Source organism: Micropterus dolomieu, linkage group LG09, assembly GCF_021292245.1.
Source record: "Micropterus dolomieu isolate WLL.071019.BEF.003 ecotype Adirondacks linkage group LG09, ASM2129224v1, whole genome shotgun sequence".
In the NCBI taxonomy this organism is placed as follows: Eukaryota; Metazoa; Chordata; class Actinopteri; order Centrarchiformes; family Centrarchidae; genus Micropterus; species Micropterus dolomieu.
The window spans coordinates 17675590-17692742 of record NC_060158.1 but is presented as its reverse complement, the minus strand read 5'-3'; the positions used below and the strand labels follow the sequence as shown (position 1 = coordinate 17692742).

The window sequence follows — 17153 nt, the reverse complement described above, 5'->3', positions numbered from 1 at the left end:
TTGGGATTATATATGGTATAATTAGGGTCAACATACAGTACCTACTGCACAGGTTAAAGAGGTTGTGGATATGGGTGCTCCCCTTAACACCAGAGAAGCATTTATCTAATATGCTGGTGAATAGTTGTGCATTGATGCGTAATCATACTAGAAAAATTACTTTTCCAATCCAAGGTTTTTTTGTGAATTCATTGGCTTCGTGCTGTTGACTCTTCAGTGTCAGATTTCAGAGCTTTGTCCATTGAGAACACTGAAATCTAAAATTAGAAATAGCTTTAAATAAATAATAATAGCTAAAGGGGAAGATAAAGTTAGTGCGCAAATCAACTATACTTGAGAATAAAATTGAAAGTAATGCATGTATGGAGGGCCCATCAGTAAGGCAATAAAAATGTTTAAAAAGAAATGGACTATCCCCTACCACATCATATCTGAGGAGCTGAGTTCTGAATGCATGATAAATAATTAAATCATAATAAATAATAAAGTGTTTTGGACTTTATTTAGATTCTAGGACATTCTTTTCTCATGTGGCGCTCCATTGAGTGCATGCTCTCGAAATCTTATAAAGCCCTGGTCTATAAAATGTCTGCTAGCATTGTTATTTTATGTTTAAACTGAAGAAGAATAAACTTGATTGTTACTATGATTAGAAGGTAGGTGTGGGTGTATGAGTGCATAAGTCTGCTTGTGTGTGGGTGTGTAAGCCTGCCTTTGTTATCTGATGTTTTGTCCAGTATCGTGGGACTGAGAAAAGGGCTGCTTCAACGACTTGCAGCGGAGATGCCTGTCTGCGTTCTGAATATTCCAGCTGGATCACAGATGTGAGTGCTCTATTTGTGGATCACACAGTGACGCCATGGCCCCCTTCTTCCCCCTTGCACATACACAATCACACACTGTACCAAAAAAAGACCAGCCTTCACAAAATCTGTGTCACCCTCTACCTCATCATATTACGTAGCTGTCGGGGAGGCAGCAAACTGCTGTTGCAAGATGAGCGGGAAACAGACCATTAGGGAGTCAGAGGCCCCCCAACCCCCACCCCAACAAAACGTTCTGAAAAGCTTTCGAGGCGACGCTGTGCATATTCAGAGTTGATCAAGGAAGAATGTTGTCAGCTTAAAATGTCAGCCCTCAACATGCAGTTACATATATTCTAGGAAAGACAGCTTATCTTCCTGTTCCTTCTCTATTCCTCTGTCTCGCCATCTCTATTGCATTTCTTTCAACCTGCTCCATCTTGCATGCTATCTTCCACTCACACGTCAGACCTCTCTCTTTCTGTATCCTACTCTGTTTCACTTCACGTCCAACACCTTTACTCTCACTGTGCCATGTATGCAACATCCTATGAAAACATTGTTTTTTAGTCCTTTACACTGACACCTGGTATGTTACAAGTTGAGCTCACCAGACACTTGGTCGCGTGTTCGATTTACTTCCATTGACAATGCTTCCTACTGTAAACTGTATGTGGAACTGAGTCATGGTGCACATACCAGTGGTAAATGAGGGCACATGCATCTCTGATTGCCTCTGGAGATAGTTAGGATAATTTAACCATCACACTTGACTGCATTTACATCTGAATGTCATGCATTTGTGAGTCATCCAAGCAAATTCTGATCAACCATGCATGTCAAAAGCTGGAGTAAATGGTGACAACGTCTAACATTGTAATATTGGCTATATATATATATAGACACACATATATATATATATATATACATATATACATACATATATGTAGGTATGTGTGTGTATATATATGTACATATATACATACATATATGTATGTATGTGTATATATATATATATATGTACACATACATACACATACATATACATATATATATATATATATATATACACACATACATACATATACATACATATATATATATACACACATACATACATATACATATACATATACATACATACATACATACATACATACATACAGAGAGAGAGAGAGAGAGAGAGAGAGAGAGAGCTCCACTAGAGCTCCTCTGCCTAGTCAAAGTGGGATAAATTATTCATTGTCCAGGATTCACTTTGGATGGCATCAACTCATACACAAATATAGCATTTAAAAAAAGTTACCAAAAGGTGTGACTAAAATCAATTGGCCCCTAGTCATTTGGTGTATATAAGAATGATCTAAATAAATCTGAAATTGAACCACTTTTTTATTTAGTTAGAATTGTTAAGTGACCAGGCTGGATCGCTTACCTTGAGCTTCTTGACATTGACACAGGGGTCGTTGGAGAAACTTTCTGTATCGGCAATCTGAATGTTTGCTTTCTCCAGCTCATTGGTTAGATCATTCCTCACCTTAGAGAGAAAGAGAGGGGGGAAGAGAAAGAAAGAGAAAACACTGTGAGCATGGTTGATCATTTTAGGATGTTCAATGCTCTCATCATCCAACCCAGTCTTGGTTCTGTGCAGGACTGTGACTATGCAATTATCTTCCCTGCAGACCTAACACTCACCAAGACTTAGCTTCATTCGTCTTTCAATCTGCACTAAATGAGTTCTATTCAGAGTTGGCAATTTAAGTTGGCCCCACAAGTTTAAAAGTTACAACAACTTCCAGCATTTAAAGGGGGGATCACGTCCTTGTCACTTACACCTCCCACCGAACTTCCTTGCTGTGGGCTAAAAAGAACAAGCTAGCAACTCCTGTGTTTAAGAGGTGACATATGGCCGTCCTACACCTATCACATGCAAACAGCAGGAGTGACAAGGACTGTGGTGCATGCGGATTGGCAATTCCAAATTTAGAGGGGGGGAATATGATTTTGTTAAAACAAAATTGTTTAAAGGAATCGGACGTGCATGTCATGTATATCCAAAATTCACACAATAAATCTGCAGTTTCCCATACATCTCTTCATGTTTTTAATGGTTTCACCACTCCATACATATTAACACTTCCAGTTTTCAGATGTACAAAATGAACGTGTATATAGTGTATACAGTGTGTATGAAGTAATAACAATAGGTGCAGGCAATCGAATGTTCTGTCTGCATGTTGTGCCTTAAACTGTGAATGGAAAGACAGAAGGACTTGGCATTTTTGCATGACAGAGAAATATTGACTATTGAAGACCTCCAGCTGTCACCATTTGGATTTAACTCACTCTGTTCAGTGTGGCGTTCACAATATTCAAAACAAGTGTGTGCTTTAAGCTATCTCAACTAGTTATCCAAGTCTTCACAAAAAGCAGACTTATGTGTAGTACTATAAATGTATTTGTAGTAGCTATATGTATATTTTGATGTATTGATTCAGTAGAATGGTGGGTAGTGGGATCAAAAAAGGAGGAATACGGAGCAGGTACCCCACTGGGACGGCAAGCTTGAGGTGGTTTATTATACTGCCTCTCACTCTCTCACCCTTCAAAACACACATACTATGATTCATCCCCCTGGCTCCCCTCCTTAAAGCTGCAATTTCAGATTTTTCACAGCACACATATTGGATTGTCATAATAGGAAAAGCACAGGTGTAACTAACAACATTAATGATGGCTCTGTTCCATTTATGTGTTCCAGCAAGGCATGCCAGTGAGCCAGCACGCACAATACAAATATCCTGGCACAGGAGCACTTAAATGGAATGCAGCCATTATTAATGTTACACCTGTGTTTAACAAGTCAAAATTTGTGCTGTGAGAAAGATCTACAGTTTACATGCTGAGGTCCTCCTCCTTTTTCTTTTGCCAGATTTTTCTGGTTCCCTGCGGCCATGCCCTGCAGCCTTTGGCCCCTCCAACCCCACCCGGGAGCTTGGCACGAGGGGCCATGTTGAGACATCAGAGCGGGTGTGCGCTCAAATGGGCATGCCAAGCTCAGTTGGCAGAGACAACATAAAACAACTAACAGATGAAGTGTGTGTTTGCCATATATTTGTGTATAAATGTGCACATGTCCATTTTTATGGAGCCCTTTATTTCTTCAAATACATACTGGTTATTGTCTTGGCAGTAAATGGATGGAATCATATTTATATACATAGAAACACTCCTTGAGTGATATTACACCAAAAAATCTATATTTAGCTTGAATTTATTTGTAGTTTCCTTATTGAAGGAGAATGGAGGGCTTGAATTCATATAATATATATATATATATATATATATATATATATGACAGGTAGTCATGATATAGAAAAGGCATCAAAACACCCATAGAAACTTTTCAATCCATTCGTGCAGCATATGTTTTCAGAGAGTTTCAGAGAATGGCCAGCAGAGGTGGATAATGCTGAATAAGTGGTTCAAATTGTTACAGCTGTTAAAATTAGTCATTACAACTAGTTTGTGTAATCAACTAGAGGATTGTTGCCATCTAAAAATCAATGAATCTGAACAACCTCAACTTTATTTTCCTCATGTCTCTAAATAATCGCCTCCTCACCTGTTACCCTGGAGGGAGCTCTAAATCACTCTGTACATCACTCACTCCTGTACAAACATTCCCTCCAATGTACTGCTCGCTGAGCTGAAACAACAGGGAGGATGGAGTGGATCAATACAACTAGGTTTTGCTCTTGAGAAACAATTGGCGTGGTGGTCTGGACAAGCTACTATGTCCTGTTGTGTTGAGAGTTGAAAAGCCTGGCTGCTGCAACGCTAAAAGGAAACTAGATTGGAGGAGAAAGGGATTGCAGCAGGCACACTTGGTGGTTGAAGAGGTGTGCTGGAGCGAGAACACAGGTGGATGGGGTAACAAAGTTGCATAGAAGACAAGACATACTGATGATGTGCAGAGAAACAAACATACTGACATACACAAAGGCTGACACACAAAGGTATTCACGTCTAAGAAAAAAAGCCCCTTGCACAAGAGGATTTTTATTGGTTTGATTTTGTGTTTCCTCCACTGAGATGGAAAAGAACAAATGCATCTGTGTTCTGGTGGACTGAGTGTATTAGAGCGAGGGAGATAGAGGGGAGGGGGACAGATGGATTGAGGGACAGAAGGAGGGGGGAAATGAGCAGCTTTACTGCGTAACAAAAACATCCTCTATTGTTTGGGGCAGCCTGGGAATCCCCAGCAGCAAATACAGAAGAGAAATAATCCTACTGCACTTCTGGGCATGCACGCACACACACACACACACACACACACACACAAATATGCAAGTATACACCCACATAAAATGTGTGCAATGTATCTATGTTTAGAAAGGACATTAACAAAATTTGATTCTATTTATATGCAGCTTTATCTGCAAACACACACCCACACACAAACACACACACACACAGACAAATAAAATCACAAACTAAATTAAGATGTATTGGTGAGCTGAGGAAGTTGAGAGATGCTCAGTGAATCTTTGGGGTGTATATAAGTATCATCTTTCATTCCACTGACTGTGGCAGGGGGTCATACTTGCTCTGCATTGAAGCACTGTTAAATATACTGTATAGAAAAATAAAAAACTTGATTAGTTAAATACATAGTTTAAGTCTGGCGTCAGAGCTTTGATTCTCAAGTTGCAGAAGTTTTTAATGCCTATTAAAATGTGCGAAAACCCAAGGTGATATCTTCAAATTGCTTTGTTTAAATTGTTTAGTTTTTTGACCAACAGTCCAAAACAAAGTTAATTTACCACTTTTCTGTTGATCAACAAATTGTTTCAGCTATAATCATTTCTAAGACTTAAACCTCAACTATCACACCTTTTAAGCATGATCCCAAGATAAAGTAGGTGCTCTGACATTCAAAGCTGATGTGCTTTCCGAACCAATCCACAAATTATTACTGGTTAAGTTACTATACGTCCAATTGCAGCCAAACAAATACACTTTCTCCAGAAATAAAAACCACATCCTTCAGGCAACAACGAGATAGACTAAAGTGATGCAGAGTAAGTGGAGCTTTTGATGATTCAGATTGTACCAGTATGACACTGTAAGACTGCAGAGGTCTAACCTCAGATCATTAACACATCATTTCGAGGCACGTTCACCCTTTGCAGCAACAGATGTGGATGTTGTCTGACCTTTGTGCATGTGTATCTACACTTTTATAATGTCTTTGTGTGTCCACTCCAGATTTACAGCAAGAGCGACTGAACAGAGGATGTCAACTATATATTTTCATGCAAGTTGTTTTTTTACAAATGTGGTGATCATCTGCCTCCCATATTGTGTGCTACATTGCCACATAAATCATCATGCAAATCCTAGAGTTCAGACTACAGTGCCAGTTATGTGTTTAAACAAACTAGCATGACAAATCGTTGTGCCACAGCCTGATGACAACCTCTCAAATGGCTTCCTCTCATGACCTTACATGCCTTGTACAATGGCTTGAATGAGACATTCTGCAGAGGAATTTATGCAACATTACGTGTAATGATGGCTTAAGAGAAATTATGAAATGCACAAACAAGGACAACAACCTATGTTTAGATTATGAGCAAGATTTCTGTGAAAGGGACACAAACACAGAGTAATTGTGAGAGAGAGTGGATGTTGAGAGTAACTTCTGCTAAATGTATCAGTGGTTAGTGTAATTAAACACTTGAGCTCAGAGGGTTCCAGCCAGAGGACAGAGTCATAATCCTGTTCGCAGTCAGGTGTGTCATCTGACAGATGATGGCTGCTCTGTTCCTGGGTGAGCCCTGTTTGTCTGGCAATCTCAATAATGTGGATTTCCGTGCGTCCGCGCGTGTGTGTATGCGCGTGTGTGTGGACAGACATCGTCACACTAGCAAATACCAAGCCATTACTCACTCTCACTACAATAAACCAAGAATTAATCGAACTTCAGTGTCCATCCACACACAGAATGAGTGTGTGTATCATGTGTGTGCTTGCATGTTTCAATGGTGCCCAAAAATAGAAGTGACGAGCTGGCTTTAGCTTACAGGTTACAGTCCCAGGGGACACCATACTGTATGTATGTGTGTGTGTTGTGCATACCGCTGACCGAATCCTTAACTCGTGTTACATAACATTAACCTTGCGAGCAGTCTCCCTGGGAAACAGCACTGGGGATCAGCAGGAGAGCGAGCATGACAGGGAGTGAAAAATAGAAAGAGTGATGTAAAGGTGGCAAACACAGTATACTCATTATGCAGATGTAATATTGCATGTGTGTTCACACATGGATTCTGTATATACAACACAATACCTATTGGGGATGTTCCTTAATCCAAATCAAATACTTGACAGAGCACAAATAAATAATTAAAATCATGTGATACTTCACATTTATTTAGTTTTATTTGTTTTCAAAAGCCTCTGAAATAATTGTAATGATAATCCTCAGAAAATGCTTACTTTTTCCACAGAAAAAATACTTTACATTATTGGCAAACATTGGCAAGTATTCAGTAATGTTGCAGCTCTTCCTCTTCTACAGGCAGCTGCTGTTTCTGTTCATTTCAGTGCAATTTGTAATTCAACTTGCAGAGAGAGGAAATTGCTTAAATGCACATCTGTCCCCCCCCCCCTTTATAGCTCTTTGAATGTTGTATGGCAATGAGGCTACATGAGCTGACACGTTTGAAAAGTCTTTCATAGAAGTAGGATTTTCTGACTGTACACTCAGACATGAGTTTAAAATTATTCATGTAAAAACCGTAGTTATTTGGAAAGCTGTAAGAAACTCACCCAGTTTGCCCCAATATACTCTGTTTAGCACGAGTGCTCGTTTCACTGAGTCTCTCCAATGTGGCTAGTGCAAAGTTAGCATGACCCTTTGAGCCACAACAGCCACATTTATGGGAAATACGGCAGCTTGAAATGAACCGGAATAATATCTTAATGCAGTAGTGCATCTGTATAAAAAAGTAACGGTTTATACAGACTCACTGGTAATTGTTATTTTAGTTTTTCTATTTTCACGCTGTGGTTAACAACACATTTACTGCTTGCATGTCATTAACCATTTGTCTTGCTACACACTACCGTGATGTCCCGATGCACCAGAAACCGGCGTGATCTGAACATGACAGAGGATTGTACAAATCATGAAGTACGGAAGCGATATTTGCATATTTGTAAATCAGGATTAGAGGCCAATCTCGTGGCAGGTTGATTGAATCGGGCCGCCCGTCTTCCTCCCGTCCTAAGCCCCTTGGCGCTTTCAGGAGGGGAGAGATAAAGGGATTTTGACTCTCTGAGATTTGCAGTGAGACTTCTTATACATCCCCCACCTCCACCTCCCACCCCCAGCTGCAGAGCAGATTGTTTTCAACTAGGGCCTCAAGGCAAGAGCTCACAGTATGTTTCTCAAATTCATGCTTTCAATACCTCTGGCACGGCTTTTTTAACTGAATGTTTCTGTGTTGCTGATGTGACATAATGTTTGTGCTATGAGTTTGAGTCATTATCCAAAGTGAAAACAAATGTGTGTTGCATTGATGTTCAACTCTCCCTCAAACAGGAATATGTTTGTTATATCTATTGGTAATGGTTTCAGTCAGTTGGCTAATAAAATTGTCATATCTCTAACTAATTTTATCGTAAAACACCGCTAGACACTCAGCAATACAGTTTTTCTCAGTCGCTTTGGTGCTTTTCTCAGATCAGAATTGAAATTCTCAAAACTAATTGTTCAACCTCCACATCATCTTGTCACTTGTGCACATCATAAAAGCACTTTCTCATTGTTTTAAACAAATTGCAAATGACTTGACACACTGATGCAAATGATTATGTACAATTGTCTGCTGTTTCCTACATTATCAATTTCTTATGTCCTGCTGATCACAATGAATTATACCAGTCTCTGTTAATCTTACCCCCCCAAAACATCTAGGCACAATTTCATTGCATTGGTTGAACACGTTATCAAAAATCAAAGTTAAAATACTTTATTAATATCCTTTGCCTACAAGTATATAGCTAAACGAAATGTTGTTTCTTAAGGACCATAAACAAAGTAAGAATAGACCACAACATCACAATAGCAACACTCATACCAATACTCAATACCAGTAAACAGTAACAATACACAGTGAGCAGTAATATATATAGATAGACATATGTCTATTTTTTTGTAAATGTGTAAACCTGAATTAATGAAGATATCTGTTGTGATGTGGAAGAGAATCTGGGATACAAAAGACCGGAACGTCAGCCAAAGGGGTGTATCCCATGCAACAGTCCTGTCTCTTTCTTTTCTTCTTACAATGACATGCTCTGTCAACAAATTACAGTATGAACAGTAAAAGCATAGCTGTGATTCCTGTCCTCTCTTGTTTGGGGATGGCCCGATAGAGACTGCGAGCCAGGCCTCCAACATCTGTGCCTGACCTCACAAATGAGCTTCTAGAAGAATGGTCAAAAATTCCCATAAACACACTCCTAAACCTTGTAGACAGCCTTCTAGAATGGGATGTCATTAACCTTCATATGGATGTAAAGGCAGGCGACCCTAAACACAAATGTATTTCAGAGCAAAATCCCGACAATATCACAAGTTAGCTACAAGTGCTGAGTCAATACAGATCATTTGTTTCCATAAGTTACTTCTGTGAAAACTAGCCATGTACTTTACAATAGGCTGAGTGGTGCTTTCTATCTACTGAACAGGACATGAAAATTAAACTACACTCCAGGTGGAATTTGTTAAATAAGTAAACATTAATTTCTATTACAAAAGTTGTACTGGTATCTGTTCTCATCCGTTTCGCTGGTACCAAAGTCTTTATTTCCAGCCAGCAAATTATTTTTATTAATTACTAAAAACATTAATACATACTGTAAGTGGTAGCTGGAAGCTCCAGTTTTAGTGTCAAAAATGTTCTTCACATCTTCACATTCCCTCAGAATAGTTAAGAATCCACCCATTGAGTTTCATGTGGGTGGAAAAATATTAATTCAGTCAACTAGTGGAATTTAATTGATTGCCACCCACTCAAATCATGTTGGCATCATCTGAATGATAACTGTAAAAAGAAAATGCCAATCATTGTGCAGTACTGATACTACTGCATATGATGAGATAAAAATCCCCCCAACTGAGAATACATTCAGTGTTTTATGAGAGTGAGACGTTAACCTTCACCTTGAGAATATGAAAAAGTTTCTCCCAAAAAGCTTGGAGGTATGAGGATGAGGGTGGCAAGACTGAAAAGAATAAAACTACACTGACTTTTAAAACTCCTGGACAACAGAAAAACACCTGTAAATTGCTGTTTTAGCACAGTTGTAAATATACTGTATGTCCACTGTGCAGGATTCAGTGTCTGGTCTGTGTGTGGCAAAGCTGGTGATACAAAGCCATGTTATTAAATATTTACACATGTACTAGTTTTATATTTATGCAACTGGCCTACTTTTCTGACTTGTAAAAGTTTTAGGAATACACTATTTATGCACAATAAACACATAAACAGAGACAAAGTGAAACCATAACCATACGATTGCCCCTAATATCTTTATGTACAGAAAACTGAGGTTGCAGTGCATTCTGATGGAGAACAATCTCCATTATACCTGTTATACTTCAGATTATAAAAGTATCTCTCATTTCCTGTGCGTGTTCTCTGTGGCATCTCACTATACGACCTCAGGTTTCTTTTGCAACTTTTGCAAAAGTTTACATATAGAAATGTAGTCTCTTTGAAGAATACACAAGGAACACTGACCTCTGAGAACCTCTGAACATCCTGCGTGAGGGTACCCACACGGCTCCAGTTGTAGAAGTTGAGGAACTTCACTACTGCTGGGTTCACAGCGTTGTCTGATGGGACAGTGCGGAAGAAGTTGGGGTATTTTTTCTTATCTGCCAGAACTGGCGTTGTTGCCGCAAAGGACAGCTGGAAAGACAAAAGAGAGAAAAATACAGTGAGCTTCATATCTGACTGTTAAATACAAAAGTCAAAAATGATCCTGGCAACAAACTGTCATATTGTGCTGGTGTTACTTGAAATTTTGGTGGTGTTTTAGCACTGTTTGGTAGTGTGTCACTCCACAACCTAATGCACCATATGACACATCTCAGGTCTTCTTTTGCATTGGTCAGTGGCCTCCATCACTTTCACAGGGATTACACCATTGCACAGTGGCCATGGCAAATGTGCACACACACTCATTCATAAAGGTCTGAACAAATCAACTCTTGAAAATTACTTTAAATGTCAGCGAAATAGCCCCTTCAAAGTGTCACTGTAAATATATCTGTAAATATTGGAGAGGGGTCCAACTACAGACCTCCACTGTCAGGTCACCTCCACGTTCTCGGTTGTTTCACTACTCGCGACAGCGGTAAGTGACTGGTTAGCATTATCCAAAACATTGAGTAAAGTCTGAATGCATTCCTCTTGGTGTATGTTCGCCGTCAATATTGTACCTCTAAAATCACACAAATTACAGAATGTTACACAAGTGTAAGTTAGGTTATTTGTCGTTGTACATAGGTAACGTTAGGCTACACCAACGGTGGCTAGCGTTAGCTCCTGAAGTAGCAGGATTAACTTTTTTTTTCCTTTGGATAACGTAAGCTAACGTTACTCATACACTGCATGAAGCTACTGTGTTCGTTCTTTGTAAAGCATTTTGCAAGGGCATAGGTTTGCATTTGTCTTAACATGTTGACGACGTTCAGGTTAGTTATTTGTCCAAAAGAAGATAAAATAAAAATCTATATCGTTTAGACCGTTCGGTGTAGCTTTTCACACTTTACGTTAAACTGTGTGCAAAGACTTTGCTGGCTGTATGAATTGATCTTAGTTGAACTGAAGTTTATGTACTACGACAGTGTTTCCCAACCCTTTCCTGAAGAAAGTCACCCCCTGTCCTGCATGACTCTCTCCCTGCTTCAACACAGCTGATTGAAGCAGCTTCAGGATTCATAAGGAGTTGAGAGTTTGAATCAGCTGTTTTGGAGCAGTGAGATATTTAACACACACAGTTATTTAAACAGTTATCCACATAAATATCCTACTTCTCACCACAGCCACTATTGGCATATCCTAATTTGCGTGATTTAGATGTACAAATATTGATAGTGGTAGATATTTTGATGGAACATGCCAAGACCCAAGCATTCAGACTTTTTAAAAAATGTTTTGGATAATGCAAATCAGTCACTGCTGCCAACTCCTTTTCTAACTGTGTAATCTGTTTGTGTACAGTGAATAAAGTAAAAGTATTATTACAGTAGGCTATTGTCTCCATTCATTTTTAAAAAGTGGATATTTACAAAATTATCGATACAGGTATGTTGTATCGCATGTGTGTTCATTTTTACAGATTGTACAGTTTGATAGTCCACATAGTCCGCAGGGTTCTAGTTACGGTCCATAAGGAGGGTCTGAGCTCTTACTGAAGCAGTAAAATCATGCATCTGTGGGGGTCAGTAATTAATTTACCAACAACCATTATTTTTAATCACAAATGTACATTATATTAATAAGATAAACACACTAAAATAAACATGTTTTCCAAACGAACTATGCTGCGGGAATACTACAGGAATGTCATTACGACATGATTAATAATTAATATGATACCATAAAGGGCGGATTTGGGGTCTCTCTTGAGCAGTAGTCTTTGTTGGTTTATTTCAGGCTTTTAAAACTTAAACTTTGTTGCAAGTAGTGGGCTGCCGTGTGTGAGAGAAAGTGTTGATCACGTAATGAGCAATGAACTCTCTGTCCAGGCTTCTATTATTTATGTATTAATCCCCGCCGGTAACGTCCATTATACCACAGACTCCCACCAAGCTCAATTTGTAGTCCAGTTTCCACAGTTGTCCATTTTTCCTATTAAATTTAGCTGATTGCAGTAAAATGCCATAGTATATTACTCTTCAAAGGTAAATTATGAATGAGAAGTGTGTGTGTGCTTCTTTTAAGATGACTGGAAGAGAGGCTAAGTTACACAGGACTCCTGTCTTGACCGGCCTGACAGTGGAGGTCTGCAGTTGGACCCTCTTGAAATATTGGGTAGCTATTTATTGATGATGCCTGTATACATGACCTTTCAAGTTGGCTTCATACTGTGCCTGTGTGAGTGTGTGTGTGTGTGTGTGTCCCTTTTTGCGTGTTTGCATGTTTGCATATGTTTTGACTGTGACAGAAAAGCAGCTTAGTAATATAATTCATCTCTGGGTTGGTAAGTTAAAAGCATTTCTGTTCTTCACATGCAAGCACACACACACACATATTATTCAGTTCAACAACTGCAACCTAAGCAAATTTGAAGCACATCTCCTGTAACTCAATTCATGTTAAAAAAGGTAGAATGTGCCTAACTTTGGCAAAGGCAAAACTTTAAATACTTAAGTATTTTTCCGGAGCATTAGCACAATGCTAATGAACTGAAAATGATGCAGTAGACACACTCACTGAATGCAATATAGTTGGAAAAGTTAAAGAAAGTGTTTAAGCTGATACTGGTCTGGACAGCAGCTAAGATGTACAAAGTGTATCTGTCTTATGCAATATTTCAGGCAATTTGGCTGTTCTCATTAGTGTTTTTCCATTGCAGTTGCCACTCTAAAACATATAAAGCATAAAACTCTCTCTCTCTCTCTCTCTTTGTCTCTCTCTCAAACACACATAGACACTATCACCACCCACAGTCACAGTTGTCCTCATTTCCGCCCATGCACCTTTCATTTGTCATTTCCATGCTAATCAAGTTTTGCTCTCTCTCTCTTCCAATTTGTAGCATAGTTTCAACAATAGGTCACTAATGTTCCCCAGAGGCAAAAATGACTGTAATTAATTTTTGCATTAAGATTAGAATTTGCAAGCCTGTACAATATGTAACAACCAGCATGCGCTAGAATAGACAAAGATCTTCCACTTTATTGTTTATACTTTTAATATTCAGATTGAATGGCTTCATAAATAGCTGTTATAGGCAGCACCACTGTATTATATCTGTGGAACTGTAACTGGTAGTCGCATAATGTGCAGTGGTTTTACATAATGTGTTTAAAACAAAGCATGTCAGAAAAGGTACAGACATGTCTGCTGTATTGTACAGACACTTATAACAAACACTAAAGAGACATTTGTAAACATGCATGACCAGAGCAGCGGTTTGAAAGAGGTACTGAATAGCAGCCGAGCTGAGATAATAAGACAGCGTGCTCTATTTTCAGTGTCCTATCTGTGGTAACATAATGAGCGATATGAATCAGTGCAGGGTTAATTACATACTTTGTAGAGATTAAGCAGAACTTGTGATTCATGATAGAGATCAACACAAGGAAATACTAATTCTGACTGTGACCAAGAGGCCAAGTAGATTTCCTAAAAGTGTGCTAAAGCCTTATAGTAATAATAATAATAATAATAATACACTTTATTTATAGAGCACTTTTCTAAACCCATGTTACAAAGTGCTTCACACAAGGCAACAACTTCATAATAAGCAGATCATAAAAAGTATTTCTGATAAAATAAAACCAGTAAAAAACAAAGCAAAAAAAATTAAATCAAAGCACCTCCTTGATCCTTGAGGAGTTTGAGCATCTCCTATCTTTAGGGATGACTGTGATCTTCTCGTTAAACCGTAAAATGTACTTACTTAAAGGATTGCAGAGAACACTCAAAAGTTAAACAAAATTTTCAGATTGTACGACTGACATATCCCAGTACAATATGATATAAGACATCATGACAGCTATGCTTGCACAGTTTTGCTTGACTTGACTATACTGGGCAGCAAAATACACTATTGACTTCTTAAATACAAGTAACACACATTAATCAAAGAATCTGCATGAATGACATGGGTATTTTTGTCTAAAAGATTTCTCCGTGTACAGTTTTAGCAGAAAAATTAACCCAAATTGCAGGCCTGCCTTTTTTACAGCCTCACCAAACTCTATGTTATCAGCCGAGCCATTTCCACCAGCAAGAAACCCTCAGTTTGGCCCACAAAATGACCACTTTCTGCAAAGACCCAGAGGGGTTTGTGTTCACACATCAACGAGACGGGCTTTAAAAACAACACATGGATTACAGCCATCAATTAAGCAGGAAGAAAAGCCTTTATCTTGCTACCACTGCTAAATCCAGAATCACCCACCAGTCTTAGAGGGCTTCAAGGGGTCTTCCCAGCGTTGCCTTAATCTCCGTTTAGCTAAGGCTGCCACACCCACACTGGGAGATGTTTCTATAGACTTCTAATAAGAGCTAGTAATCATCTCAAACCAAAGTGATTACACCAGTCCTCTCACAACTGTACTGGTGAGAAACGTGATGGTCAGAAGAAGCTCCACAACTTTACCCTTTTCCCCCTTAGGTGTTTTAGGTTTTCCATATGCCTGGATTGTGCTGTTTGAGGGAGTTGTATTTGCTTTTTGCACAATTTATTTGTTTCTATCTGTTATTTACCCTGAACTGAGAATGCCAGAAGAAAAACAAATATTGACCAATAGACACATGCTGAATTTAAAACTTTATTGGAGTACAGGTACATACAGCACTGATTTTCCATATGTTTTGTTGGGGGTTTTTTTGGAGGGAAAATGAGACAATACAAAAATGTCAGTGAAAATGTTTTTAAAAAAACAATGAATGATTATTTCCTCTGATTAAATTCACCAAATTTAGTTCTATAATTATTTTGAATAGAAACATTTAGAACTATAAGGTTGAGACTTTTGTTTACCTGCAAAAGTAAAGAAATGGAAATGATTACTTATAGTGCTTTGATAGTTTTTATTGGATTTATCAGAATGGGAATAATAATAATCATAATAATCATTATGATTATTATGATGATTATTATTATTATTCACATTCTGATAAATCCAATAAAAACTATCAAAGCACTATAAGTAATCATTTCCATTTCTTTACTTTTGCAGGTAAAACAAGGTCTTCCAGTGACCCTTAAGGTTCATTCAGTATGAGGCCATCTGATGAGAAATGGCTCTAACGGATGGATCTAATATTGTATTTTATTAATCAAACTAACTGTTGACTCAATATCAGTTGGTCCCTTTGCTGTGTGTCAAAATGGACCACGGAAAGCAGAAAATAATATTTATAGTATTAATGCCCAGTCGCACCATCAGGCAAGTTTCTCCATCTGTTTCATGTCAGAGCAAAATATAGGACCGTGACAAGAGGATGTCTTGTTTTGGTCACTGAATCCAGATCAGCTGATGTGAAGGGCTAAAGTTCACTAAGATAAAATGCACGATTTATTTCTGACATCTCAAACCAGTCACAGTCTACAGGTCAGTCCAAGAGGGCTATAGCACAATTTTGAGAGGACAGTGTATTAAGATAGCCAAGATGAAAGGGAGCTCCAATGTATTATTTAAAGAATAGGCTAGTCTTTATCTTACTCTGACAGGCTTTTTTAGTGGAAAAGCCAAAAATAGTTCCATGATATCACACATCTGAGAGTAGTGGCTTATGTAAGAGGATTTTAAAGAGGGCCGGCCCAAATAGGTTGGTCTTTGGTGGAAAGCTCTATACTAGTGTAAAATTTACACGTGTTGTGTGCACATACGCAAAGATCAGGCACAGGTTAACACACATTCACACACTCTCACCACAGATCTCTCGAAAACAGAAACTACAGCAGCCTTCCTTTGCCAGTAGTAATTAAAACTGTGGCGATGGGCTCCAGGCAGCTTCTCCCTCACCACAAGGTCACTGAGGCTCTCGGTAATACAAGTGAAGATCCGTCTGGCCCCACTGAGACGTAACGTTTTTTGTGAAGACTTGAGGTGAATCACAGATACCATCGCAGCGATCTATTCAGACATTCTGTGCACACAGTCGCTTATCACATTCTATTTGAAGGGAGTACAAAAGCCTTGCTGCCTCTCCATTTGGGCTTTTTCAAGTCACAATCAAACTGGTTTTATGTTTATGCATGGACGAAAAGGGAGACAGGAGTACAGAATAGAAAATTAGAGGTGCAGGGAAACAGAGTCAGAGGTGTGCTGATTCACCAGGTATACCAGGAATGAATAAGGTTTAAATCAGATTCCATGACACTTAACTGAGTAGATGGATTACATTTCATATGGCTAAAGTCAATCACCACCTGATTCTTTGTTAGACTTGTAAGTATAGTCACTGTCCAAGGTGCTGATTCTGGAGCTGTCCAGAGCTGAAGTTTACGCCAGCAGGCTAGAATCCCACTGGCAGAGATATACAGTAACAGTTTAGACAGACTAAATATACCCTGTTGTTC

General features: G+C 38.7%; 1 protein-coding gene across 1 annotated transcript in view; it reads right to left on the bottom strand.

Annotated features, from left to right (window-relative positions):
* gabbr2 (gamma-aminobutyric acid (GABA) B receptor, 2) overlaps nt 1–17153 on the bottom strand; it is a gene marked incomplete at its 5' end in the record, with an annotated part of 163285 nt that overhangs the window by 93056 nt on the left and 53076 nt on the right. The window contains 2 exons of the mRNA XM_046059150.1: nt 2239–2340; nt 10625–10795. Coding sequence (XP_045915106.1) covers nt 2239–2340; nt 10625–10795 — 273 coding nt within the window. The remainder of the gene's footprint in view (nt 1–2238; nt 2341–10624; nt 10796–17153) is intronic.